Source organism: Phalaenopsis equestris, unplaced genomic scaffold (assembly GCF_001263595.1).
Source record: "Phalaenopsis equestris unplaced genomic scaffold, ASM126359v1 Scaffold225779, whole genome shotgun sequence".
NCBI classification, from domain to species: domain Eukaryota; kingdom Viridiplantae; phylum Streptophyta; class Magnoliopsida; order Asparagales; family Orchidaceae; genus Phalaenopsis; species Phalaenopsis equestris.
In genome coordinates this window covers 16,311-43,130 of record NW_018243813.1, presented here as the reverse complement: position 1 = coordinate 43,130, position 26,820 = coordinate 16,311, and the positions used below count along the sequence as shown (strand labels likewise).

Sequence of the window (26,820 nt, the reverse complement as noted above, 5' to 3'; positions counted from 1 at the left end):
CCATAGTCCCATCCTAGGGTTTCCTAGCATCTACCACTACCCAAACCACATCCACCCAATTTTTTTCATCCCAATTCCCACTCTAACCATGTCACTGCGGAAAGATACATCAGGCTCTACTCGGGAAGGGATCAAACAAGAAATTTGTCATCTACAACTAAGACTAACCGAGCTGGATGACGGGAAGCAGGAAGAGATTACATTTTACCATGATCGAGAGAGTCCAGGGGAAAACAGGGACGAGGGGAATTCGTTCTACATGGAAGATTACAACGACGAGAAATATCGACCACGTCGTTTTGGCAACCAATATCAAAGGAGGCCGAGAGAGGAAGCTCCTTATGAGGTCAGTGGGACTTTGGCATCAAAATGAACCTCCCATAATTTGAAGGAGTTATGGACCCCGATGAGTTTATAGACTGGCTCAACTGGCTACAATCAGTCGAATGGATTTTCAAGTATAAAAATGTACAAGACAAGCAAATCAAGCTAGTTGTCATCAAACTAATGAAGAATACCTCCTTATGGTGAGAAAATCTACAAAGGTAGAAGATAAGAGAAGCAAGTGAGAAGATAACTACGTTGGAAAAGATGAAGAAGGCTACCTCCCATCGCTATATCGTCGAGATATGTTCCTAAAACTCCACAACTTGCAGCAACGGGATCTTTCAGTTGAGGAGTTCACAGCCCAGTTCGACCAATTGTAGCTGAAGTGCGAACTAACAGAGTCAGAGAAGCACACGATAGTCAGATATCTCAAGGGGTCAAAGGCCCTCCATTAGCAATGTGGTATAGCTACAATCATACTGGATATTGAGGGATGTCCAGACACTAGCCATAAAAGTGGAAAGGCAGCAAAAGCAAAACAGGCAACAACCATCCTTCAGACCACCATCTTCAGCCAAGCAGTCACCTGCGACTTATATAGCCGACAAGAGTACCTCGGAAGGAAACAATAGAAACAGACAGGGAACTGATAAGACAGATCAGAGTGGGAATAAGCCATAGAAAGGTGGTTCCTCCAATACCGTGCCAGCCAGAAAGTGCTTCTGATTCAACGGCTACAGTTACATAGCCTCCATCTGCCCTACAAGTCGAGTCGTCACACTCACAAGTCAAGGCGTCGTTGAGGAAATTGATGAAGAATCAGAGGAGAGTCCAAGAGAAGAGCTTCAGCTCCACGGAGACAAGGGAGAAGTGTTAGTCATTCAGTGAATACTATAGTTCGAGCTAGAACGGGACCCATCCTGGTTAAGGCATAGCATTTTTCGCACCAAGTGTGTTGTTAAGGGAGAGGTTTGCAGCCCGATCATCGATAATGAAAGCTGCAAGAACGTAGTAGTGTCCACGTTCATGATGAAAAAGTTAGGATTGAGCACACAGAAGCATCTCCAGTCATATTCCCTTACCTGGCTAAAAATGGGAAATGAGATATGGATGGACCAACAATGCCTAGTTGGTTTTCCATCGGATACCAACTACACCAACAAGTATGGTGTGATGTGGTACTTATGGATGACTTCCACATTCTGTTAGGTAGGCCTTCATAGTTCGACCACAAGACCCAATATGACGGGTTCAAGAACACTTATTCTGTCAAGAAGGATGAGAAACATATGATTTTGCTACCTGCTAAGGATACAAAAGACGAGAATGATACAGAGGCGGCATAAGTTCCCCGGACCACTTTTCAACAGTCCATAAGTGATGCCCCAGTAACACTCACATTAGTCCTAGAAGAAAGCGAGGAGAAAAGAGAGATACCAGCACTGTTATAGCTGTTACTACAAGATATTTGGGATGTTATGACCAACAGCCTACCGGAGGGATTACTGCTACTAAGGGACAATCAACACGTCATCGACCTTATACCAGGATTTTATTGCCAAACTAACCAATCTACAGATTAAGACCTGCGGAGTATGAAGAACTACAATGACAAGTGCAGGACATTGTTGCAAGAGGGCTAGTCAGAGAAAGCACCAACCCGTGTCAGTCCATGCCCTGATGGTGCCCAAAGAAGATGAATCGTGGCGGATAAGCATCGACAGCGGAGCCATCAAAAAGATTACAATTAAGTACCTATTTCCCCTACCCCACATGGATGATCTCTTAGACCAGCTACATGGAGCTACTATCTTCTCCAAGATCAACCTGCGCAGTGGATATCACCAACACGGATGAGGCTAAGAGACGAGTGGAAGACCACCTTCAAGATGCGGGACAGACTTTATGAGTGGATCGTTATTCATTTCGGATTGTCGAACACACCTAGCACTTTCATGAGATTAATGAACTGGGTATTTCGACCTCACATTGGAAAGTTTGTCGTTGTCTACTTTGACAATATTCTAGTATACAGCCTGTCAGAGGATAATCACTTACATCACCTGAAGGCAGTATTCGAGGTACTGTGAACCGAGCAATTGTATGTCTATCTGAAGAAATGTCACTTCATGACAAGTCATGTATGCTTTTTGGGTTACATCGTGCAGGCATTCAGATGGATCTCGTAAAGATAGATGTCATTATCAGTTGGGGCGTACCATAATCATTTACAGAGCTGAGAATTCATGGGCTAGCATCATTCTATCGGAGATTCATTAGGAACTTCAGCACTATCACCTCCCCTCTAATTGAACTTTTGAAGGAGTTTGTTAAGATAGCAGTGGCCCAAGACAGTTTTGACACACTAAAAGAAAAGGTGACCAAGAACCCGCGCTAGCACTACCAGACTTCAACCAACTCTTCGAAGTAGAGTGTGATGCTTCTAGCGTTGGGATCGAAGCAATGTTGAACCAGGGAGAATACCCCCATCGCCTTCTTCAGTGTGGAGTTGAATGAGTCCTGGAGAAAATACTCGACATACGACAATGAATTATATGCCATTGTTAGGGCCCTGAAGCACTGAAGTCATTATCTATTAATGAACAAGTCCACACAATTTACGAATCACGAGGCCTTAAAATTTTTCAATAACTAGAACAAACTGAAGGGTCGATACTCTACTTGCTAAAATTTCTAGCCTCATTTCAATTTGTGCTAAAACAGATAGAGGTAGTAAATCGGAGCCTCGATAATCTCCTAAGATGTTTCGTGGGAAAAATAAATAAAATTGTGGGATTTTATTCTAGCCCAAGCTGAGGTCGCCTATAATTGATCCATCATCCAAACTACTGAATGAACTACCTTCGAGATAGTGTACAGACAAAATAAGCTCACGTTACTAGAATTGGTGTCGCTCCTATCATCTTCAGAAACCAGCAAGGATGCCACAGAATGAGTTCACAAGTTTCAAAAGCTCCATGAAGAAGTTGGCAAGGAAACTGCTAAGCAAAGTTGCTAATATCAGACACATGCAGATAAATCCAGGAAGAAAGTAACATTTTAGGAAGGAGACCTCGTATGGATTCGGTTAAAAAGGGAAAGATTTCTGGTAGAAACATTCAGGAAGCTTAAGCCAGGAGCAGATGAACCTTTCAGAGTACTTCAGAAGTTGAACAACAACTCTTATAAGATCGACCTATCGGTGAACTACAACATTTCAACCATGTTCAACTTCGCCGACCTGACACCATACTTTGAAGAGCCTGGAGCTTCGAATAACGAGGTCAAAATTTCCCCAATTTCAAGGAAGACTGACGCGCTAAACTACAGTGCTCTGGTCTGGGGATTGAAATGCACCCCGAAGCGGGACACTTTGATCCCGCAAGCTAGAAGACCCGCAAAGCTTCGCAGGAACTGTAGCGTGGTGGGATCACCATTTCAAGCGTAGACAGAAACGGACCGCGAAATTTTGCGATCAAGGAATGTGCCACACCTGTCTTCTTTTGGAAAGGGTTTTTTGGGGTTCTTCTTGCCTTCCCACCCTCTTCGTTTGTGTACAAGTTTCTTTTGCCCTGCGGAAACCTAAAAATTGATATCCTCTATGTGTGGGGAGTCAGTTCTGGTTGTCTTGTATTCAAATCTCCTATGTGAAGTTTTTTTTCCTCTTACTAGGGTTGTATCCGACGACAGGTAGTGCTCCAGTTGTATCCTGCTCCGAGGTGGTGTTGCATCCTGCCAAGCTCCACTTCTTCTCCCCGACCGCTTCTCCTACCCTCTCCCCTAGCCGCCGACCACCACATATCCCTCCACCACTCTGCCGCCACCTCTACTCCCTCCACACCCTTGTTGTCCAACCTACCTACAACCAACCAAACACCAACCCTACCCTCCCAAAGAGCCTCCCGATCTTCCCACCTTTCCTTACCACCCCGCCGACGCCGCCACCTCATTCAGATCTCTTCCTGAAGTGCCCACCGGAGATTAGTCTATTATTGCATTCCCTTCCCGTTTTAGTCGTGTTGTAATCATATTTTTATATTAATAAAGTTTGCTTTTATGTTTCGCTACATTTAACTAGTTCCAGTATCAAGTACAAAGTTCACTAGCATTTATATACACTCCTAACATCATATCCATCCCACTTGTTTCCAATCCAACTCCGCATCAAACCACCAAACAACATTTAAGAGAGAAAAATGGAAATCTAAACAGAAAGGAGAAAGATAAAAAAAAATTATTTATAAAAGTTTAATAAAAAATAATAAAGCATAAGAAATCATTTCAAAGCTTAAAGGTATCCAATTCAGGAGCTAATGGTCTATTAAGTAAAGTTCACAGAAGCTTAACTAATCATAAGGCTCATAAATTATAATGCTACAAAAGTACTCTGCAAAATCTTGGAAGCATAATAAATAGTGATGATATGGCAATTACTACACAAGACAAGTTGGAAAAATGAACCAAAGGTTTAAATTTATATGAAAATTAAGATTTTAAACAATTAAACTGATCTATGCAAAGCCCAAAATTTATTTAAACATTAGATCTTTTATTTACACAAAGAGAAAATGACTCAAGTATGTGCTAGGTAAAGATGCAAAGAAATAAAAAGCAAAGTATGAGTTACTCACATGAGGACTTCGGGGTGAAAAGAAATCATCATTTTCCTTTACGAAGGAATCTCCCATATCATGCTGACTGGATTTGGTATGTGAGAGGTTTTTTCCTTGATCATTACCAGAAAAAGCAAATAAAGCCTTTCTGGCTTCCCTCCTGGCATCTAAAAGGAGATAGCATATTCAACATAGAAATCTAAGCCAAAATCCAAGAGGACTAGCTACCGCATGGAATAACAAGCAATGACATATCATCAATTGATGATGAATGTACATATAATCAAGTCGAAATATCAAACATTTTATTGAAAATCTTCTAAGAAGGTGTAGGAAAAAGCCATTACCATGCAGGGAACTAGCTCGAGTCTCCTTGATTGAATGGCCACGTCGCCATCCCATTTTTAACAACAGCTTGACTCCTGTAAACAGATTAAAAAATCATAAAGTGAAACTGAAATGCTAAAAGATTAGCTCTAAAAGGGATTTTACAGAAATAAAAATACCAAACCACACCTATAGAACTTGATGCAGGGGCAACTATTTCATATGGAACAGGACCAGGAATTATTGAAGGCCTACAAAACAACAACCAAAGAGATGGCAAGGAAATAAGAAAAGCATCACATGTACTTTGATTGAGATATGTAATAACTGCATTAGAAGAGATTGATATTCCCCATCATCATCATTAACCTTATCCCAACTACTTGGTGTTAGATATACATATTATTATAACCATTACCCATAGAGTTGCACGAGGGGTTGACTCTATTTTTCAAAAATAAAAAACATTTCAAATAACTTCTACATATGCTACCATTGGTCTTGCACTCTCTTATTCCTTGCACATTCATTTCATAAACAAATCTTATTGGTGCATCATCAACCTTGATTGCCCATACCAACACTACCAAGTCTGTTCTCCATTATATTAATAATCAATAGGTGCACGCCCAATATCTCTATGATGTGATTATTTTTCAATCTATCATTCCAAAGTTTGCCACATTCACTATAATATTTTCCACGTCGTTACACTCAACATAGCAAACAATGACTTCTTGATTGCCAAAACAAAGAAGCTCCATATTTTGCACAAGATATAAGTTCTCATATCCACAAAAACAAAGGATGGAGAAAGATGAAACTATTTACAAAAGATTACCTTTTTCTGCATTCTACCTTTTCTTTCTATTTTGTGACTATTTATCCTATTTTTGTTCAAAACGATCCAGAAAAAAAGGTCGTCATATGAGAGCAAAACAAAAAATTAGCATAAGGTAATGAATAAGGTAAAAACAAAGATGGAGAAAGACGAAACTATTTACAAAAGGTTACATTTTTCTGCAAAAAGATCAAAATCAGTTAATAGAAAATAAATTATAGTAAAATGAAATCTCGCCTATGCTCGTATTCTACCTTTTCTTTCTATTTTGAGACTATTTATACTAATTTTGTTCAATACGATCCAGAAATAGAGGTCATCATATGAGAACAAAACAAATAATTATCATAAGTTAATGAATAAGGTAAAAATAAAGAGTTTACAACAATAAGAGAAAACGATTTATTTCTCTAATTAAGATCTAGAAGAGAATGACACGTGATAGAAAAGCTCAAAGAAGATAAATTCCAACAGTGAGCACAAAAAAAGATGAACTCAAATGAGCTTATTCATTGATTAACTTGTTGACAATAAAGGGAATGATTTATGCTAGTGTGGCATGCAAGTGAACAAATTACTGATGAATATCCCAAAAGAAGATAAAATTGCAGCAAAACTAGAATATACTATACTTGAATAACTCCATATTTGGAAATAGCACTTGATTATTGATTATCTCGGTGTTTTTTTAGTTTGAGTATCTATAGCCAAAAATCCAACAGCACAAAAAAGTACTAAGGACCTAAGCTTCAAAATAGGAGATTGTGATGAATCTTAAAAACAACAACAAAGCCTTAATCCCACTACGCGGGGTCGGCTACATGAAACATTTTTCTTCGTTGTGTCCTATTTAGTGTCATATTTCGCATGAAACATTTTTCTTCGTTGTGTCCTATTTAGTGTCATATTTTCATTTAGTTCTAAGAAATTAAGATCATCTTTTATACAATAAGTCCAGGTTTTCCTAGGTCTACCTCAGTCTTTCTTAACATAAGTCGAATATAAAACATCTACTCTCCTAATCGGATCATCAGATGGTCGACGCTTAATGTGTACCCAAACCAGCTAAGCCGACTCTCTCTAATTTTGCCCGTCACAGGAGCTACACCAACCCTGTCACGGATAATTCATTTTGCATTTTGTCTCTAAGTTAAGTGTAAAGCCACTAATCCAAAGCCACTAATCCACTTAATCATTCTCATCTCAGCAACACTTAACTTAGTATTATGCTTCTCTTTTAAAGGCCAACATTCAACGTCATAGAGCATTGGAGGTCTCACCACTGTCTTATAAAATTTTCCTTTTAATCTAAGTAGTACTTTTCTATCAGCAAAAGGCCCGAAACATTCCTCCACTTCAACCAAACAACTTGAATTCTACTATTAACATCCCCATCTATATCACCATCGCTTTGAACAACAGACCCGAGATATCTAAATCGTTCACGCATTTTAATAATTTAATCACCCAAAATTACACTTTTGTCACTAGAGCTACTACCACTCAAATTACATTCTATGTATTCAGTTTTAGTTCCTACTCAAATGAAGGCCTTTAAACTCCAATGTAGACCTTCATAATTCAAGTTTTTCCTGGATTTTTTCTCTTGTCTTATCCACGAGAAGGATATCATCAACAAAAAACATACACCAAGGTGAATCCTCTTGTAAATGTCCCGTAAGACCATCCATAACTAAAGCAAAAAGATATGGGCTTAAAGCCGATCCCTGATGTACTCCAACAGAAATAGGAAAATATTTCGTCAATCCTCCTTCAGTTCAAGCACAAGTAACAGCTCCAGTATACATATCTTTAATGACATGAATATAAATCATATCAACACCTTTTTTCTCAAGAACTCTCCAAAAGATATCTCTTGAAACCTTATCGTAAGCTTTTTCTAAATCAATAAAAATCAAATGTAGATTCACCTTATTATCTCTGAACTTCTCCATCAAACATCTCAATAAATGTATAGTTTCCATAATAGACTTGCCCAGCATAAATCCAAACTGATTATGAGAAATCTATATAATATGTCTTAGCCTATGTTCAATTACCCTCCCATAATTTTAATGTATGACACATCAACTTAATTCCTCTATCATTTGCACACTCTTGTGCATCCCTTTATTCTTAAAAATGGGAACTAAAATACTCTTCCTCCACTCCTCATGCATCTTTTTAGTTTTTAAAATAATATTAAGGAGTTTAGTAAGCCAAGAAACTCCCAAATCACCTAAATATTTTCAGTTCAATTGGAATATCATCGGGTCCTACAGACTTTCCACCCTTGATTTTCTTTAAAGCCTCCTCAACTTCTTTTTTACTAATGCGACGGTAAAAATGAAACGTTTTATCATTATTAACGATATTAAGATCACTTGATCGTATTGTGATGAATCTTAAAAAAAATAACAAAAAGATTGCAGCTTTCATAAAAGGACATCATTGTTAATACATGTATGTCATCGCCATCACCATTACCATCAACCATATTTCACATAGTTGGGTGCGGCTTTATTTATCCTTATTTATCATTAATGCATGGCCGAAATTTTATACATATTCTTTGCTGATCATTTAACAATCTTATCTATGTCATATGGTTGGACTCTTCCCTCCTAATCTTCTAATAGATCATCTTAACAATCTTATCTATGTCATATGGCTGGCCTCTTCCTTCCTAGTCTTCTAACATTAATTTTAACTACCCATCTATTGCTTTCATTTCCTACGCTTCAATGCGATGTCCAAACCACTTAAGTATATTTCGACCAAGTTAGCTTCAACCAATGTCCCTCCAATCATTCATCTAATATAAACATTTATTAATTTATCAATCCTAATTGTGTAGCACATCCATTTAAAATTCTCATTTTCATCACACTTAGCTTAGCCATCAATGCTTTCTTTTACTATCAAGACCTTGGACCCTTACAACATAGGATATCTAATTATCATTCCATAAATTGTACCTTTAAATCTTCATTATATCAGCACATCACAAAATATATTGATTTCCTTTACAATTGAAGTTATACCTAATCTATATCTTCTTGTTTTTCATATATAATTTATGCAAGATGCACAAATCTATTACATATTGTTATCACTCTACTTTCTAATGATATTATCTACGAATTGTTAGTTTCACACCCGGTAAAATTGCATGTCATGAAACATTTTTTTGTTAATTCAAGCCATTTATCTTCTAAAAGCTATTTCCATGGTACTAAATTTTCACTTAATTATTAGTAGATATCCACCAATTAGACTTATGTCATCTACAAAAATTCTACACCAATGAAGCTCGTTTTGCAAACCCTATATAAACAGCTCCAATAACAACATAAAAATATATTAATTCAATCATAATCCTTGAAGCAACCATACAATAATTGAAAACACGATAGTCGCTCCACATCTACGAATACCAGTAAATAATCCATTATACATAATAACTAAATATATCTTTGACACATACGTTACTTCATATGCATCATATCAATTTTTATGATAATCAACCATATTCCTTTTGACCAATAAAATCATATATATCTCTCTCTACACTCTATACATAATATACTTGTGTTAACACAATAGCATACATTATATATCTTCTTAGCTTGACACAAATTTATTCTTAGAAAAAAGATGTTATTTTTTCAAGTCTACATTTCATTACTCTCTCTCTATCATACTTTAATTGTATGACTCAAAAGTTTCATCTTGCTATGACTATCATGCTCTTCCGCTAATGTTCATAATTATGGGTACAAAATATTGCTTCTCAAATCAATTGGCAACTTTTAATCTTCAAAATTCCATTAAACAATTTGCTAACCTAACCATGCAATTTTCACTCTACCCATGCATCTAAACTTACAACTGGCCAATATGGCTCTTCTACAGTGTAACTCTACTTCACTTTCTTCGAACCAAATCACAGCATGCTCAACTATTTTGACTCTTCTTATCTTTCAATTTTTTTTCTTAAATTTTTGAATAATAATTTTTTTCAAAATAACATTTTGTTATTCATTGATATCTTCATATCTAACTAAGAACCCACTATCACTGCTTTTAATGCACCTAACTTCATTAGAGTGTCCAGATCTCGCTTATCTGCCAATTTAAATATTTTATAAATCTCTTTTTTCTCTTTCTTAGCACAACAAATTATCAAAAAAAAGAGTGTTTGCTTCGCTAACAACCTTTTTTAACATTATTTTTAAATTTTTTATCATCATTTTAAAGCTCAATACTGCTTAACTTTTACTAAATTTTAAAAGCAAATTACATTGCCTTGATATTGTTTTATAACTCCTCACTCCACTAAGCCTCCTTACTACTTTACAATAAGTTTCTAAACTCTCCTAAACTTTTTAACATGATATAAAATATATTGCATTTAATTTAAAAGATAATTTAACACAAACTACTAAAGTTTAGGCGTAATATATGAATATTTGTATACTAATCTGATGTTTTAATACATTTGAAATTCTAGCATACTTAAATCAATATTGGATCAGTTAAAAAAATTTCTATGTACTAACTTACAAGTGCTATTCATTATTCCTAACTCAATTTAGTTAAGGAATCATTTTTAGCATTTGTAACTTTTATATAGAAGAAAATTATTGAGAGGATCAGTTTGCCAACACAACAAAATAAATGCCCAGGTTTAATCTCTAAACAGACAACATAATCCAAGTTTATAAAAAACTACCCACAACATATAGCTTTAGTATCCAACACCAATATGCCAAGGTTTTCTGCACTCTGGAACATCAAATTGCAAAACATGACGGCGATTATAGCGATTCAAAACCAACACCAACAAATCTTGCAAACTAAATAAATGCTATTGCCCTGCAGTTCCAAGACAAGATTCCAGAGTCATCAAACATTGACTGCATCTACTAGTGTGATAGTGTGTTACAAGCCAAGGGGAAGTGAGAAACCTAATTGTTCCATCAAATCAAAATTAAGCTTTGGAGCCCGAAAAATAAATTAAGAATGGAGTAAGTACGTATTGATTTGGCTCCTCCAACCTTCAGATAAAGCAAGGTGCCACCTAAGTAACTTGGTTGGTCTGATACGCATGTCAAATATGTAAGCCCTTCAAAGAAACCTTGAAATACGAAACATGTGTCTTCTACGAGCACCCTTTTATACATTACTGCTAAAAATTCTTAGTAATCTTTAAAATAGATTAGATACTAAATAAGATAAAAGACATGTATAAACTAGCCAAATAAAGAAATAAGAAAAGCAAAAGTTTAGTTAAGTGTATTAACGATGAAAATTAAAAAATAACTTTCTTACATGACAATATTCAACATAAGTGGATGAGATATTTTGATAAATTTTTCAATGAAGATTTTGAAACTACAATCAACTTTAGTAATCTAAATATAGTAGAGAATAATAAAACTTTTTATTTTTATCATCACATTAGTGAAACGGAAGTTGAGAAGGCTTTAAAGAAAATGAAGTGTGAGAAATCAACAAGATCTGGTGGTATTCCAATAAAAGTGTGAAAATGTTAAGAAGATTTGGGAATTTATTGGCTTACTAATTTTTTTAATATTATTTTACAAACTAAAAAGTTGTATAAAGAGTGGAGGAAGAGTAATTTGGTCCCTATTTTAAGAATAAATGGGATGCACAAGAGTGCAAATTATAGAGGAACTAAGTTAATGTGTCATACATTAAAATTATAGGAGTCATTGAACATAGGTTAAGACGCGTTACAAAGATTTCTCAAGATCAATTTGGATTTATGTCGAGCAAGTCTACCATGGAAGTTATACATTTATTGAGAGGTTCGATGGAGAAGTATAGAGAGTAAGGAGGATCTACATATAATTTTTGTTGATTTAGAAAGAACTTATGATAAGGTTCCAAGAGAAGTACTTTAGAAAGTTTTAGGAAAAAAAAGGTGTGTATATGACTTATAGTCAAGTTATTAAAGATATGTCTGCTAGACCTGTTACTTGTGTTTAAACAGAATGAGGATTGACCAAGTATTTTTCAATTTCAGTTGAAATACATCAAGGTTCAGTTTTAAGCCCATATCACTTTCTATAGTTATGGATATTTTTACTGGGTATTTATTGAAGATGTACCTTGGTGTATGTTTTTCGCTGACGGTATCTTTCTTATCGATAAGACCAGAGAAAGAGTTTAGGAAAAACTGAAGTTATGGAGGTCAACTTTAGAGTACGAAGGCTTTTGTCTGAGTAAATCTAAAACTAAATGCATAGAATGTAATTTTAGTAGTAGCATATCAAGTGACGAGGTTGTAACAGTGGGTGATCAAGTCATTAAAAGAATTAAATGTTTTAGATAACTCGGGTCTATTGTTCAAAGTGATGGTGATATAAATGGGGATCTTAATAGTAGAATTCAAGTTTGATGGTTGAAGTGGAGGAATGCATCAAGCATATTGTGTGATAGAAAAGTATCGGTTAGACATAAAGGAAATTTTCATAAGAAGGTGAGGAGAATGCAATGTTTTATAGTGCAGCATGTTGGCCTATAAAAAAGAAGCATAAAACTAAGTTAAGTGTTGTAAAGTTGAGACTGCTTAGGTAGATCAATGGCTTTACACTTAAAGATAAAATGTGAAATGGTTGGTGTAGCTCCAGTGACGGACAATATTAGAGATAGCCGTCTTAGATGGTTCGGTCATATTAATCGCCGACCATCTAATGACCCAGTTAGAAGATTAAATATTTTAGATTTGACTTATGTTAAGATAGGTAGATGTTAGACCCAAAAAAATTTGGGCATGTTGTATAAGAAATGATAGTAATTTATTCAAATTAAGGGAAAATATGATACTCAATAGGACACAATGGAAAAAAAGGATTCATGTAGCCGACCCCACTTAATGGGAAAATTGCTTATTATTGTTTTTGTTGTTGTTGTACTGATTTTCTCAAACAAAATCCACTTTTATTGCCAGAGAAAGAAAATCCATAAATTTGATCCTTTTATGCTAATCAACTTTTTTTCTATCTTTACATGTGAGAAAGATAAGTAAAGCAATCTCTTTTACTGAATTTTCTTTCTATGGTCTGTTTTTCTGAAAGTTCATTGCAAATTATTATTATTACATTTAACAACTATTCCTTTGTTAATGCATATAGATAGTTCATTTTCAGTATGCTCTCTTATAAATTGTCTGAATTGGCGGATAATTTTCATTGTCTTAATCATGCTATGAGTTATTCCGTCAATTGCTATGATTTCTTCATATTAATGAATTTTTTTGGGGCTCCATCAAAAGATTTACAACATTCACATGGCTCTAATTCAAAAAGCAGTGAGAGATTGAGCATATTATTAAAATAATTTCTGATTCCAATATCCATCCAAATGATTGCAATTCCAAATGAAATTGGCAACTGTATACAACTTTGATTCTATTAATCAGCAATAACAAATATAAACACTTAAATAAATACAAGATACCAAAATACAATAAAAAACAGTATATTATAGTATTAAAAGCACTATCCAATTATTCATTAACCAATATGTGTGTGAAAAATAAATGAAACCTGTCCTTTTGTTCCATCTCTGCCTGCTTACGAGCAAGTTCTGCTGCAGTAAATCCAAAGGTATCAAACTTTAGAGATGTCTCCAATGATTGCCCTCCCATATCCTACAGTAGTAAAAGCACAGGAAGAGGAACTCAAAAACAATTTTTTTTTACCACGGAAAACATAAACAGAACAACGCATAATAAACACAAAATAAAAAACATCTAGAAGAAAAGAATATATGTATAAGACAGGTGATAAAACTTGAGAGTATCTAATGCTTGCCCTCTCAAATCCTATGGCAGAAGCGCAGGAAAAAGAGCTCAAACCAAAATTCTTATATCCAGAAAAAAGAAACTGAACCAAGTAAAAGAAACGGGAAAAAAAAATCTAGAAGAACCGATTAAAAGACAAGTGAGGGGCAACCATTTTTAAAGCACTTCTGCATGCATAACATGACTACTACCTTGATATCTTCATCATCAAGAAAGTTATAGATACTTTGTTTATTCACTTCCGCTCTATTTTTTCTTGAAGATGTAAATGTCTGTGGCCTCCACCCTACGAGATTAAAAAAAAAAGATGGGCAACCAAAAATAAATGCCAAACAAATATTAATTTTAACATGAAAATTCCACATGCTAGTTAAAAGTACCATCTTTCGAACCAACAGTATTGTAATAGCCAGCAGAGAAACCCCCCGTAAAGGCTCCATGAAAGCGTCTACGGCCTTCTTCATCTGTCACCTGTATCTCACAAAAAATATAAAATGTATGGTAAAAGTAATGAAGCACAAGAATCAGAATAATATTGAGAAAGAGGACAAACTAAATGGAGAAATAAGTTAATATATATTATTGCACACATAATCTTTCTCGAAGAAATATTAAAGAAGAAAATTTCCTATCAACATGAGAACAGCAAACCATAACCTACTAATAACATAGAAATATGCAAACATGCTTTTTAAAACAAGCAAATTAGCATTTATTTTTTATAGGATAATAAATGAAGAGAAAATAAGACTACAATATTGGTTAAAGATACAAGGAAGCTTACAATAACAACAACAAGCCTTTTTTCTAAGTGGGGTCGGCAACATAAATCCTTTTTCTCCATTGTATCCTATTGAGTGTCATATATTCATTTTTTTTAATAAATTAATATCATATTTTATACAATAAGCCCAAGTCTTTCTAGGTCTACCTCTACCTTTCTTAAAGATGCAAGGAAGCTTAAAGAAAAAAAAAAATAACATGACATATATTGTTACAATTATAGGACAAAATTATTTTAAAAGATAATAATCAATAAAATAAGAAGATATATTAAAAATTAATCAAAAAATTATGAAATGAAGTTTCATAAAATGATGATGCATATAATATAACTTTAGATCCAAACAAGATATTGCAAAGATTTGGAGAGTCATTGGTGATATCATGTTAAAAAATCTTTCCACTAAATAGGAGCATGTCTAATGATTTGAAGAAAGATTTTTGAGAAATATACCGAATACAAAAGAGCTTTTTAAGATTTTACAAGTCATAGAGGACCCAAACTTGTGTCATATAATGAAACTATGGGAGAATAATAAAGTATAAACCTAAAAGATGTGTTGGCTTCAAGATTAAAAAATTGGTTTCATACTACAATGAACAGCTATAAAAGTGACTTTGCATTGAGAGCATTAATGATGGAGTATGTAAAGGAGAGAATATCTCTTTATAATTTTTATTGATTTGAGGATGCTTGTAATCAAGTATTACAAGAATCAATTTGCTATCAAGGTTACTAAAAATATTGTCAAGCCACCAAAGAATTCCTACCATAAGATTACAAATTAATATTAAGCTTGCATTTTCTAGTGATTATGAAGTTGCATGCAAAAGATAATCACAATTATATACATTAGTGCATGCGTTTTACAATTGATAGATTTTAATCAATGAAGCAAGTATTGAATTATGGAAAATTAAAATATTCGACAAAATTTTATAGAAATAAAAGGTTTAAATAAATAGAAATATATATATACGATACACAAATCTAACATTGTTATTGTCAAATCCCAAGCCTCAAATGTGAAAAGTAGATGGTATATTAGGTAGTCAGCAGCCCGCGTAAAAATTTTGTCGAAAAACTGATGTGAATCCTATAAGTATATGATGGAGAAAAATGATTCATGCAGCCGACCACATGTAGTGGGATAAAGGCTTGTTGGCATTGGTGTACATGATACAAAGATCTAGGATGTGTGATATTAATAATTATCAATCTATAACACTAAAAATTAATAAAAGTAAAACAAACGTAAGATAGATTTGGTTATTTTGAATTAATTATACAAACAGAATGAAAATGTAGATAATGATAAATTAAGTCAATATTACTAAAAGATAAAGTGACACAAAAGTGTTATAAGTTTTAGTCTCTTACATTGATTATTAAAAAAAATAGATGTGAGATCAAACACCACTTATCCTATTGCATTTATAAATCTAGTTAACACTGCAGACACTTACCTATATGTGCATTTAAGTCAAACACGACAATTATCATTTCTACTTTAGACAAGTGTTGTGGTAACTAATCCACTTGAATTTTTTTTTTAGACGTTCTTTTTTAGACTCTCACAAGTAAATTAATAAAATTAGTAGATATTATAGTTCATAGAAAGATAAATATATGATATATTTAAGAAACTAAGAGATTAGAGAAAAGAATAAGGAGATTGATAGTTTAGATTTTAAACTTTGATATTCAGGTAAGAGTCGCACTAGAAATGGTATAAGTGTAATTATAAATAAGAGTTTGAAAGATAATGCTGTAAAAATTGATAGCATTGAAGATAGAATTCTAGTCCTAAAGATAGTTTTTGATACTAAAATTTTAATGTTATAAGTGTTTATCCTCTTCAAGTAAGTTTAGATATAGTTTCAAAAGAAAAATTCTATAATGACCTAGAAGAGTTAATACAATTGATACCTCTTGAAGAAAGAATTTTGATTGAAAGAGATTTAAATAGACATGTTGGTAAATTGATTGAAGATTTTAAAAATAATCATGATGACTGCAATTTTGAAGTGATTAATGAAGAATGTAAAACTATATTAAATTTTACATTAGCGTATGATCGTTTCATTACTAGTACTTTATTTAAGAAAAGATATGAGCATATTATTAATTGTAAGAATGGATCTTATAAAACAGAAATTAATTATTTTCTTATGAGAAAAAGATATCATCGAGAATGTAAAAATTGTAAGATCATTCCAAGTGAAAATTTAATTACCAAAGATCAATTATTAGTTCTGGATTTTAAGATATGAGTTGTAAGATAAATAATACAATGAAACATTATCATAAAATTAGATGGGGGCGTCTAAAAGACACAAATAAATCTATTTTTATTAGTAAACTTCATGATTTTAAGATTTGAGAGGTTTATGATAAAACTAATTCTATGTAGGATAAAGTAACAAAAACTATTAAACAAATGACAAAAGATATACTTAGAAAATAAAAATAGTTGGTGGTGGAATAATAATGTGCCAGAAAAGATGAAATATAACAAGTCTTATAAAAATTAATTTAAATAAAAAAACTTAGAAAATTGAGAAAATATAAGGTGGCTCGTGGGGAGTCTAAGAGAACAATTTATGACACTAAAAAATGTTGCTTTTAGTGATCTTTATGATTTATTAGATACTAAAGATGGTGAAAATTATGTGTATAAATTAGTCAAATAAAGAAAAAAAAATTAAAAATTTAATTCAAGTATAGTGTATTAAAGATAAAAATTAAAAGTGTTTTTTTAAAGAAAAAATGAGTGAGCTATTTTGATAAACTTTTCAATTAAGTTTCTAAAAATATAATCGACCTTAATGAAATTAATATTGTTAATAATAATTAAATATTTTATTTTTACCATTACATTAATAAAAAGAAGTTGAAGGAAACTTTAAAGAAAATTAAGGGTGAAAAACCAATAGGACCTGATGATATCAAAATTAAAGTGTGGAGGAAGAGTATTTTTCTCCTCATTTTTAATAATAAAGAGGATGCGCAAGATTGTACAAATTATAGAGGAATTAAGTTGATATATCATACTTTAAATTATTGGAGAGGGAAATTGAACATAGATTTAGACGTGATACAAATATTTAATATAATCAATTTGGATTTATGTCGAGCAGGACTGATATGGAAGCCATACATTTATAGAGAGTTTTGATGGAGCAGTATAAAGAGAGTAAGGAGGATCTACATATGATTTTTATTAATTTAGAAAAAGCTTACAATAAGGTTCCAAGAGAAGTCCTTTGAAGAGTTAAATAGAAAAAAGATGTTGATATGACTTATATTCAGTCATTAAAGATATATATACTATAGTTGTTACTTGTGTTCAAACAGAAGAAATATTGACAAGTATTTTACTATTTTAGTTGGATTACATCAAGGATCTTCTTTAAGCCCATATCTCTTTGCTTTAGTTATGGATTCTCTAACTAGACATTTGCAGAAGGATGTACCTTGGTGTGTCCTTAAGACTAGAGAAAGAGTTCAGAAAAAACTTAAATGATAAAGGTCTACATTGGAGTTTAAAGGTCTTCATTTGAGTAGATCTAAAACTTAATACATTGAATGTAATTTCAAAGTAGTAGCTCTAGTGGCAAAGTTGTAATTATGGGGGATCAAATCATTAAGAGGTGTGAATGTTTTAGATATATTGGGTATATTGTTTAAAGTGATGGTGACATAGATAGGGATGTTATTAGTAAAATTCAAGTTGGTTGAAGTAGAGGAATGCATCGAGCCTAATGTGTGATAGAAAAGTACCGTTTTGAAAGGAAAATTTTATAAGATGGTGGTGCTTTATGGCGCAAAATGTTGGTCTTTAAAAGAGAAGCATAAAATAAAGTGAAATGTTATTGAGATGATAGAGTTGGTGTAGCTCCAGTGGCAGACAAGTTTAGAGAGGGTCGTCATAGATAGTTTGGACAAATTAAACGTCGACTATTTCATGATTTGGTTAGGAGAGCAGATATTTTAGATTAGATTTATATTAAGAAAGGCAGAGGCAAACCTAAAAAGACCTCGGACCTATTAGAATTAAATAAAAATTTGACACTCAATGCGACACAACGGAGAAAAAGAATTCATGTAGCCGGCCCCACTTGGTGGGATAAAGGTTTGTTATTGTTGTTTGTTGTTGTTGGACATTCTTTTGATCTAACCTTAAGAGCATGCTATCAAACACAAACCATATTTAGGGTTTATTTGGGGCAGCTGCAGCTGTTTGAAGAAGCAGCTATAAAAATTCTGCAGAATAAACTGTTGTTTAAAAAGTTGTAGTGACTATTATAAATTTAATTTAATTTCAGAAAGTTAAACTGTAGTTTTCTGGAAACCATCACACTTTAACAGATTAGGTTGAAAAAAACAATCTTCTACCACAAAAATTTCTAAAAGGAAGCAAGAAAGCAGTTTCACAAACATAACTGTGATAGCGGTCTGAAAAAGCAAAGTTGCCAAAAAGCTATCCCAAAGAAACCCTTAAAGTACTTACCAAAAATTAACTTAATATCAAGCACCATAAATCACCATATGAATAAGATAATCATATCTGCGCCAAATTCATCTTATATTTCTAATCAATTGTCAAAAAAGATGTTTAACCTCAATCATGAACATTAAATAGGGAAACGAGAAGATTAAGCCTATAGCTCCAATTGCACCAAATGAATGAACGAGCAGCAAGGTCCATTAGCATGCTTGCTTTGGTGGCAGACTGGCTGCTCGATTTATCACCAGTTGATGAATCTTCCGGTTTTTTAATATGGAAATCCTTGCAAACTCTTATTGATTGTATTCACTATGAGTTTGGTTGGATTTGTAAGAATATCATGCAAGGCGCTCAGTGCCCGTATCCAATTAACAGCCTCTAAAAGGTATAAAGACTTCAAGGTAACGAAGAACTGGGCAATCGATGAAGGAGGAAACCGCACCTCTTGTTTCCACGCAGGAAGGCTTCTGAGGTTGCCCGCACCAGCAATTGCCCTCCTCTTGCGAACCGAGGTGTCCTCCTCCCGCTCGATTGGCGTCCCGTAAAAGACAAAATCCTCGTTGTCAGATTCCATTGATCACTGGAATCCGATATTGGAGTAGAAATCCTAGAGACTGTTTGGTAGCAGAATCGGAGTAGAGTACAAGCAGGATTTAACCAAAACCCTGCGAAACAGCAAAAATGGCAACTTAAAACCTACAGAATCTTAAGTCCCGTTCCTCTTCCGTTTTGCCTAAAATCCTGGATTCAGTAAATACTGGCATCCGGCGGATTAATTTAGATTCGCGGATCTAACGAGCTCCTAATCTTCACACGCCTGTTGTCCCGTCAATGCCCCTTCCTGCTAGCTTTGATCGCGGCATCATCGAGGGTTTTAGGAGCCGAGAACCGGAATTCAGGTAGTTATTAATAATAATACTTGACAAATTATTTAAATGCTGGAATCTTCTGAAAGATGGGAGCATATGGATTGATTCGGATCAATATGGAATTATTAGCTCACGCTCATTCTAGATTCTCTCCATGGTTGGTTTAGAGTAGGAATAAGACAAATCATTTATGCAGCTTCAACCTCTCTCGGTCAACGCAATTGAAAAAAATGTATTGCCTATTCTTCCGTATCTCACATGGGTTTCCTAATGAGAATTCTAGGAATTGGTTAGATAACTGGCATGGGACTCAATGGAGCCATTTTACAAAGACTCTCTCATGGATTGATTGGTTTTTTTCTTAGCAGGAACGAGTTGTGATAGAAGACTTTTTGTTTCTCTCGAAGAGATGGGGGATATCTATCCCAATGCCAAAAATCTTTACCATGTTGAGTAGTTTCTCGATGGCTTCTCTTGCATTGCCGGGAATGAGTGGTTTTGTTGCAGAATTCTTAGTCTTTTTTGGAAGAATTACCAGCCTAAAATCTCTTTTCATGCCAAAAATGTTCATGACTTTTTGAATGGCAATTGGAATGATATTCACTCCTCTTTTTTTCTTATCTCTGTTACGTCAGATTTTCTATGGATACAAGCTATTCAATATTCAAAACTCGAATTTTTTTTTCTTCTGGGCCACGAGAACTCTTTGTCTCGATCTGTATCTTTCTACCTGTAATAGGAATTGGTCTTTATCCTGATTTCGTTCTCCCGTTATCGGTTGACAAGGTACAAGTTCTCTTATCTCATTCTTTTTCAAGATTCAATAAGAAAGAATTTTCATGAATTGGAAAGTCTGAGAATTCTTTGACTTTCAGATTTTCACGATTCTTCGTTGTACAATGAAAAAAAAATAAGGCGCTAGTTTCGCTTCCTTGAGTGATCGAAGTGCTTCCAGGGCGTGTGTCACGAACACTTGAAAGTCGATTTCTTTCTTCAATCCTCCTCCAGTCAATAATCAGTTTCGGGGAGTTCAGTTCGTGTGTCACGAGCAAAGGAGGTTCTGCGCTTTCCTTCTTAGTCTTTGACAAATTCCCCTGCCCCTAGTCTTGCATTTCTAAGGGAGAGTATTAGAATCTATCAAATCCTGCATTTCTGAGCTTCAAGTGTGGAGGACCATTCCCGATGGTTTATTGTCTGACTGAAGTGGTAGTGGGATTCTTCCTTGGCCAATTGCCTTTCTCATGTAAGCGGAAAGTGCCTTTTCCGGGTCAAGTCCCATTTCCGATCATGCGGTAAGTTTCCCCGCTTGTTGAGTGAGTTCAGTCTACCAGGTACACATCGCGATGTAAAGACTCTTGCTTGGCGATTTCCATTCTTTCCTTCTATAAGCCCGTAATCTCTTCGTCTCTTTGGAAGTCTTGTCAGTAGTGTAAGGTTCAATGCTTTGCAAGTTTCTTGACAGTCAGTGAAAGAAAGTTTTTTCTCTTTGCATCCTAGCGCCTTCGCTTGGGAGTGCCCCCGCTAAGCCTAAGCCCTTTTATTTTATGTGCTTTGAATTGAGTCCGTCCTATAAGTCTAACTAGCGCCTTTGATATGGTAATTCCTAGCTGACAGAGGAGGAGTAGTCTAAGTCTAAGATAAGTTTGAAGGCAGGCTAGAAACTAGACTTTTCAAATCCCTTTTTCTAAGTAGTTTCTAGACTTTCATCCAGTCCAGCCAGTGAGAGAAAGAGTACATCTGCTACTTGAAGCGAGTAGGACTTCCCTTTTGAAGATTCGTTACCTCGAGTTTGAGGGCTGGCTATCTAAGAAAAACCTAGCTTCTTATGACTTCGAGGGAGTTTGCTTCTAGGCGAGTTTTGTCAGATTTTGAGTCCTTCACCATTTAGGCCTTCTTCAAGCGATCGATTTCTTTACATGGTAGTTTTTTTTTTCCGAAAGTCTATAGCTCCATTCCTCACTATTCTCAAACTCTGAAAGTCTAGTAAGACGAAGTCAGACTAACTCCATGACAAGTTCAAACCAGTCAAGGTGCGACTTTTGGGAGCAACCTGTGAGAAAACCAGTCAAAAGTACCTCTTAGCCAGGAGGCTCAATCTTCTCTTTCTCTTTCAGAAGCTGTGCCCGGGGAGGAAACGCGGTAAGTAAGGCATCAAGCGAGAAAAAGCCCAAAAAGTCTTGTCCGGGTCGTGAAACTCGAATTGAATAGCAAGCCGGAAAAGAAATAAAGGAGCTTTGAACGAACCCTAGAATCTTTGGAGAGAGTGGCCTAAGTCCTCGTCAATTTTATTGAAGCCGGTACAGTTCCCTCTTTTTTGCTCTAGCCGGTAAGCAATTAACCAACCGGTAAGCCGTTAAGGTCACTAAGATCATGTGTTCATGTGCGATCTCTACGAGCCCTTACTCTATGGAATGGGGCAGTCCTCTTAGGCGGAGCTGGGCCAGTAGCGTGCACGTGTGCTGAAACACTGGAGTGAAGTGAAACCTATGGGGCCTTAGATGCTGAAAAACTACAAGGTGCGACTGACAGGAGCATTTGATGCAGGAGTTTATTGTAGTGGTCCAGTCAAGCCTATATCGCTTGTTTTTAGCCTTCATGGTGAATGGCCCACCCTTTCTTTGAACCTTGTCAATGATCGAACTTCAAGATATGAACTGAGTGCCATTTGATGAGTAAGATCGAACAAGGGAGAGGGATATGGAAAGGATGAAGTAATGAAAGAGGAAGTCATTGCTAGTAGTAACGACTTGTCACGATCCATTGGTTCATAGAGAATCCATGTCCTAGGTCTATCAAAAAACATTCTTTTCGCTAAGCGTATATAATAAAATAGAGTGAAAGGGTCCACCCCCGAAACGGGTACTAACTAACAGCTGAGTCCTCTCCGAACCGCAGGAGATAGTTGCCCATCATACGGCTCACCAACTGAACTTGCCTCTAAGAGGGGCTCGCTCCGGGCAGGTTCGGATCACTTACAATACACGGCTCTACGAAGGGGTTAGGAGCGTTTTCAAGATGATTATTTCTTTGTCGAGACGGAACCCAGACTGGAAAATGTGAGTCTGTTTTGTCCACTTTATCCATCCCCCTCTAGAAAAATGATCAAGGCAAGCTTGCTTCTTATTCCCGTGTTTTCTCTTTTCCATCTCTGCCCCGCTTCCATGTGGCCAGAGACCCCTGTAGAGAATGAAGAGGGGCCAAGGATCTTCCTCTCCGGAGTACTTCTCGAGGCTCCACTCTCTCCCCTGAATAAGTCAGGCTCCGTTAGCCTGGGCTGAGATGGGGATAAGGAGTCAGGATTGAAGCCCCCAACGTTCTGCTGGATAGGGGTCAATGTGTAGAGCCAAGTGTAGTGTGGTGTAGTATTAGGCACTTCTAGGCCCCTTCCCGGCCACTGGATCACTCCAGTGCTTCGGGTACTACGGACCCTCTGCCATCCATTGCAGCAGAGCCGTTTCATGAGCGGGGGGGCTCAGCGCAGTTCTTTGAATCAAACGTGGAATGATTTGTTTTGAGATATCTGGATAGATGGATGGATCTATCTTTCGATGAATATAGATTCAGCAAGAAGCCCAAAATCCTTGATTTGGCCAGGAAACAAAGCACTGCTTTGGGCCCAGGAAGCGAAGGGAATGAGCTCGGTCTCCTCTCCTTTCAGTCGAGTGGCCTAATGGCTCCTCCACACTTCTGTTCTGGATTTTTGTCTCCGTGCCCGTTCCGCATGCGCTTCGCGCGCCATTGGCGCTTTGCTCTCCTCTTATTTCTTCATTGGACGGTTCGGATGGACTTCGCCGTTCTTTCCCAACGAAAATGGAAAGGGCTGTATCACATCGAGATGTCGATTCGTTTTCCGCCCCAAATGAGATGGGGAATCGCTTCGCGCCTCTGTCCCTTCATCTTTCGCCCGGCTCGCGTCGTTCCAACAACCGACGGGGAGCACCTCAGTCTACGATCGCGCGCAGTAACTGGGAGTCCTATTACACCTAAGGCCAACTTCAATTCACCAAACCTAGGTTCATCTCGTGTAGTGATTGTGGACTCGTACAAGGATATGGAGTCGACGGTTGATGTATCAGACTCGACCCTGTCTTTCGTAGCATGCATTCCCATCCGTGTCGCAACTGATTCGGTAAGCTACGTGTCCGGACGGAAAACTGCCTTCGGTCTCCCAACCTTACTCATGGCAACCTTCCGGCCGCCCAACGACCTATAACGCTAGTCACTACTCCCACTGGGGCTAGGAAGTAAATATATATGTATGTATTATGATATAAATTTAAAATAGAATAGTTAAACTATGCATATTGGTAAAGCCTAGTCCCTCCACCTTAGGCTAATTAAAATCCATCTTTATAGTTTTCACCATTTTATAATTATTCTATGTTAGTTTTAGTGTATGATATATTTTAGTTTTATTTGATCATAATCCCTATTTTGAAATTTTGAATAGAGATAAATTAACGCAATTTTAATAATTAGTGTCACAGTCTCTATGGGTCAATAATCTTATTCACTACTTTAATATTTGTATGAACTCATATTATTACATGTGCATTTATCATTGCATCAATATCATTAATATCATCACACTTAATTAAAATGTATTTTATCTCAATTCTATAATAGTACATAAAAAGGTAATTACTTTTTGGTGGAAAATACATCAATAATTCAATTATAGATACTTTTTTTTTGTGGATTTCTATTCATAAAAAATCTCCGATAATAAATTTTAACTAGTAAATAATAAATCAAAAGTGTTATTCCCTAATAATTCTGGAAAAGAAAAATTATAATTTATTAAGAAAATGTTAAAGGTCATTCTAAAAGGCTGATTTAAAAGTTTTGGTGAATGCCTAATATTACTAGTAGATAATATATCAAATATATCAATAGATTATCTTCCAACAAAGCTAAGTTTACTCTTTCTTTGATGGCATTTATCAACTATTATCGATAGATAATCCATTAGAAAGTTATACCAAATTAAAATAAAAGTTATATCACTTATTTGAACACACTTTTACAACTTCAATGAATCACAATGTATAAAAATAATAAAAACATAAGAATGTACTAGATAGTTAACACTAAAATGTATTTGTTGCACGCTAAAAAAATTAATGTGCTTGAGTAATAATTTAACAACTCAGCATTGTACAAAATCCATCATACGTAGATAATAAAACAAAACCAGAGGAGATACCGAGAATGTTTACGTGAAAAAACCCAGAAAAAGAAAAAAATCACGAAACCTAAAAAGCCCAGAGAGTTAAAAATCTATGAGGTTTAGCTTACTTGAAATGATCTAATATAAGTTTGTAAATACAAAGATACACTTATCCCACAACCTATAAAGGGTTGCAAGATTTTTCCAAGTACAATGTTCATATTCATAAAGGTTCACTTCATAACAATTAAAAGTAGTTGCTACTAGAAGTTATCACTCGGTCTCTGATACATCGTACTTAGGGTACGTATTTGCACAATTTTTAGAACATTATATTACTCAATATGTATGAGATTTAGTCACTAATTAAAGTATTTCCTTACTCTGCAATATGCATCTTTACTATGCAAGGTATTTCATTATTCATAAAGTCCACCAATAATGGTGAGCATGAGGTGGCCGACAGTGGTCAAAGGAGGCCAACGAGTGGCAATGGGTAGCAATAGAGTTCAAGATTTAGGTTTTCAGTCCAGAACAACACTAGAAATGGACTCCTTCCTCCTTTCTCCTCCAAGTGAAGAGATGTGGTCAATTTATAGGCCCTAAAAGACACAAATTTAAATCATCTAGCAAATGGCCACAATAACTGCACGATCTAATGGCCCACATTGATTTCTCTTAATCATCAAATTTTTTTTTAATAATATGATGGCCTTGTTGACCTTCAAATCAAAGGTTTTGGGCTTGTTAGATGTCAGTCATTAAAACACATGATTTGAATTTAAACACATTAGATTTAGAGTTCATTTGACCCCCCTCCCCCCCAACCCCCCCAAATAATATACTAGAGCTTCTTAAAGTGGTTTAATGATTCAATTCAAGGTTGCTTTGACTTGGATTGGATCAATTTTGGTATCATTTGGTCTGTATCATTGAGTGAGTTAGTTTAAATATACATTTACTTACAATTAAAGATTTGAATAGATATAAATTAGAATTATTCTTGCTCAAAATATCTCGAGATCTGTGTCAAATGTCTGGTGATTCATGTTAAATGATAAATTAGTTAATGTTGCATCAATAGCCCCTCTATTTCTAGGTATTAGTGTCTAAGTCGCTATAAAAAACTTCATCCTGATTCCCCAAAAAACTCTCACACTAAATTAAAATAATTTTTTTTAATATTGATGCTTTGTGGAGATTCCAAAATAGCTAACTTGAATTTAAAATATTAAAAAATTGTGAGTAAATATTTTTTGAAAAAAATACTAGATCATATCATTTGTGGCAGTCAAATAGTGACGACTCGGAGTTTTGGAGGATATACATTCATACTTGAGTGTACATGGATGTACGTGCAAGAAAATAAGCACAAATACATGTTAAAAGATGTAATGGGGTCCCTAGGTAAGCACGAATGTGAATAAGATGGCAACAACATGTGAGGGGCTGAGTTGGCATGTATAAGGGCATACAGACACAATCTCATGCATGGTACAATTATGTGTGTGGGCACATGCCTACTACTGTGCATGAAGCTTGCAT

General features: G+C 35.2%; 1 protein-coding gene across 1 annotated transcript in view; it reads right to left on the bottom strand.

Annotated features, from left to right (window-relative positions):
* The window catches only part of LOC110037841 (G patch domain-containing protein TGH), a 34,095-nt gene extending 14,031 nt beyond the window's left edge, over positions 1-20,064 (bottom strand). The window contains exons 1-7 of the mRNA XM_020742569.1: positions 19,679-20,064; positions 14,323-14,413; positions 14,134-14,228; positions 13,686-13,789; positions 5,457-5,518; positions 5,288-5,362; positions 4,959-5,107 (exon numbers count right to left, since the gene is read on the bottom strand). Coding sequence (XP_020598228.1) covers positions 4,959-5,107; positions 5,288-5,362; positions 5,457-5,518; positions 13,686-13,789; positions 14,134-14,228; positions 14,323-14,413; positions 19,679-19,810 — 708 coding nt within the window. The 5' untranslated portion in view covers positions 19,811-20,064. The remainder of the gene's footprint in view (positions 1-4,958; positions 5,108-5,287; positions 5,363-5,456; positions 5,519-13,685; positions 13,790-14,133; positions 14,229-14,322; positions 14,414-19,678) is intronic.
* Positions 20,065-26,820: the final 6,756 nt, after the last annotated feature.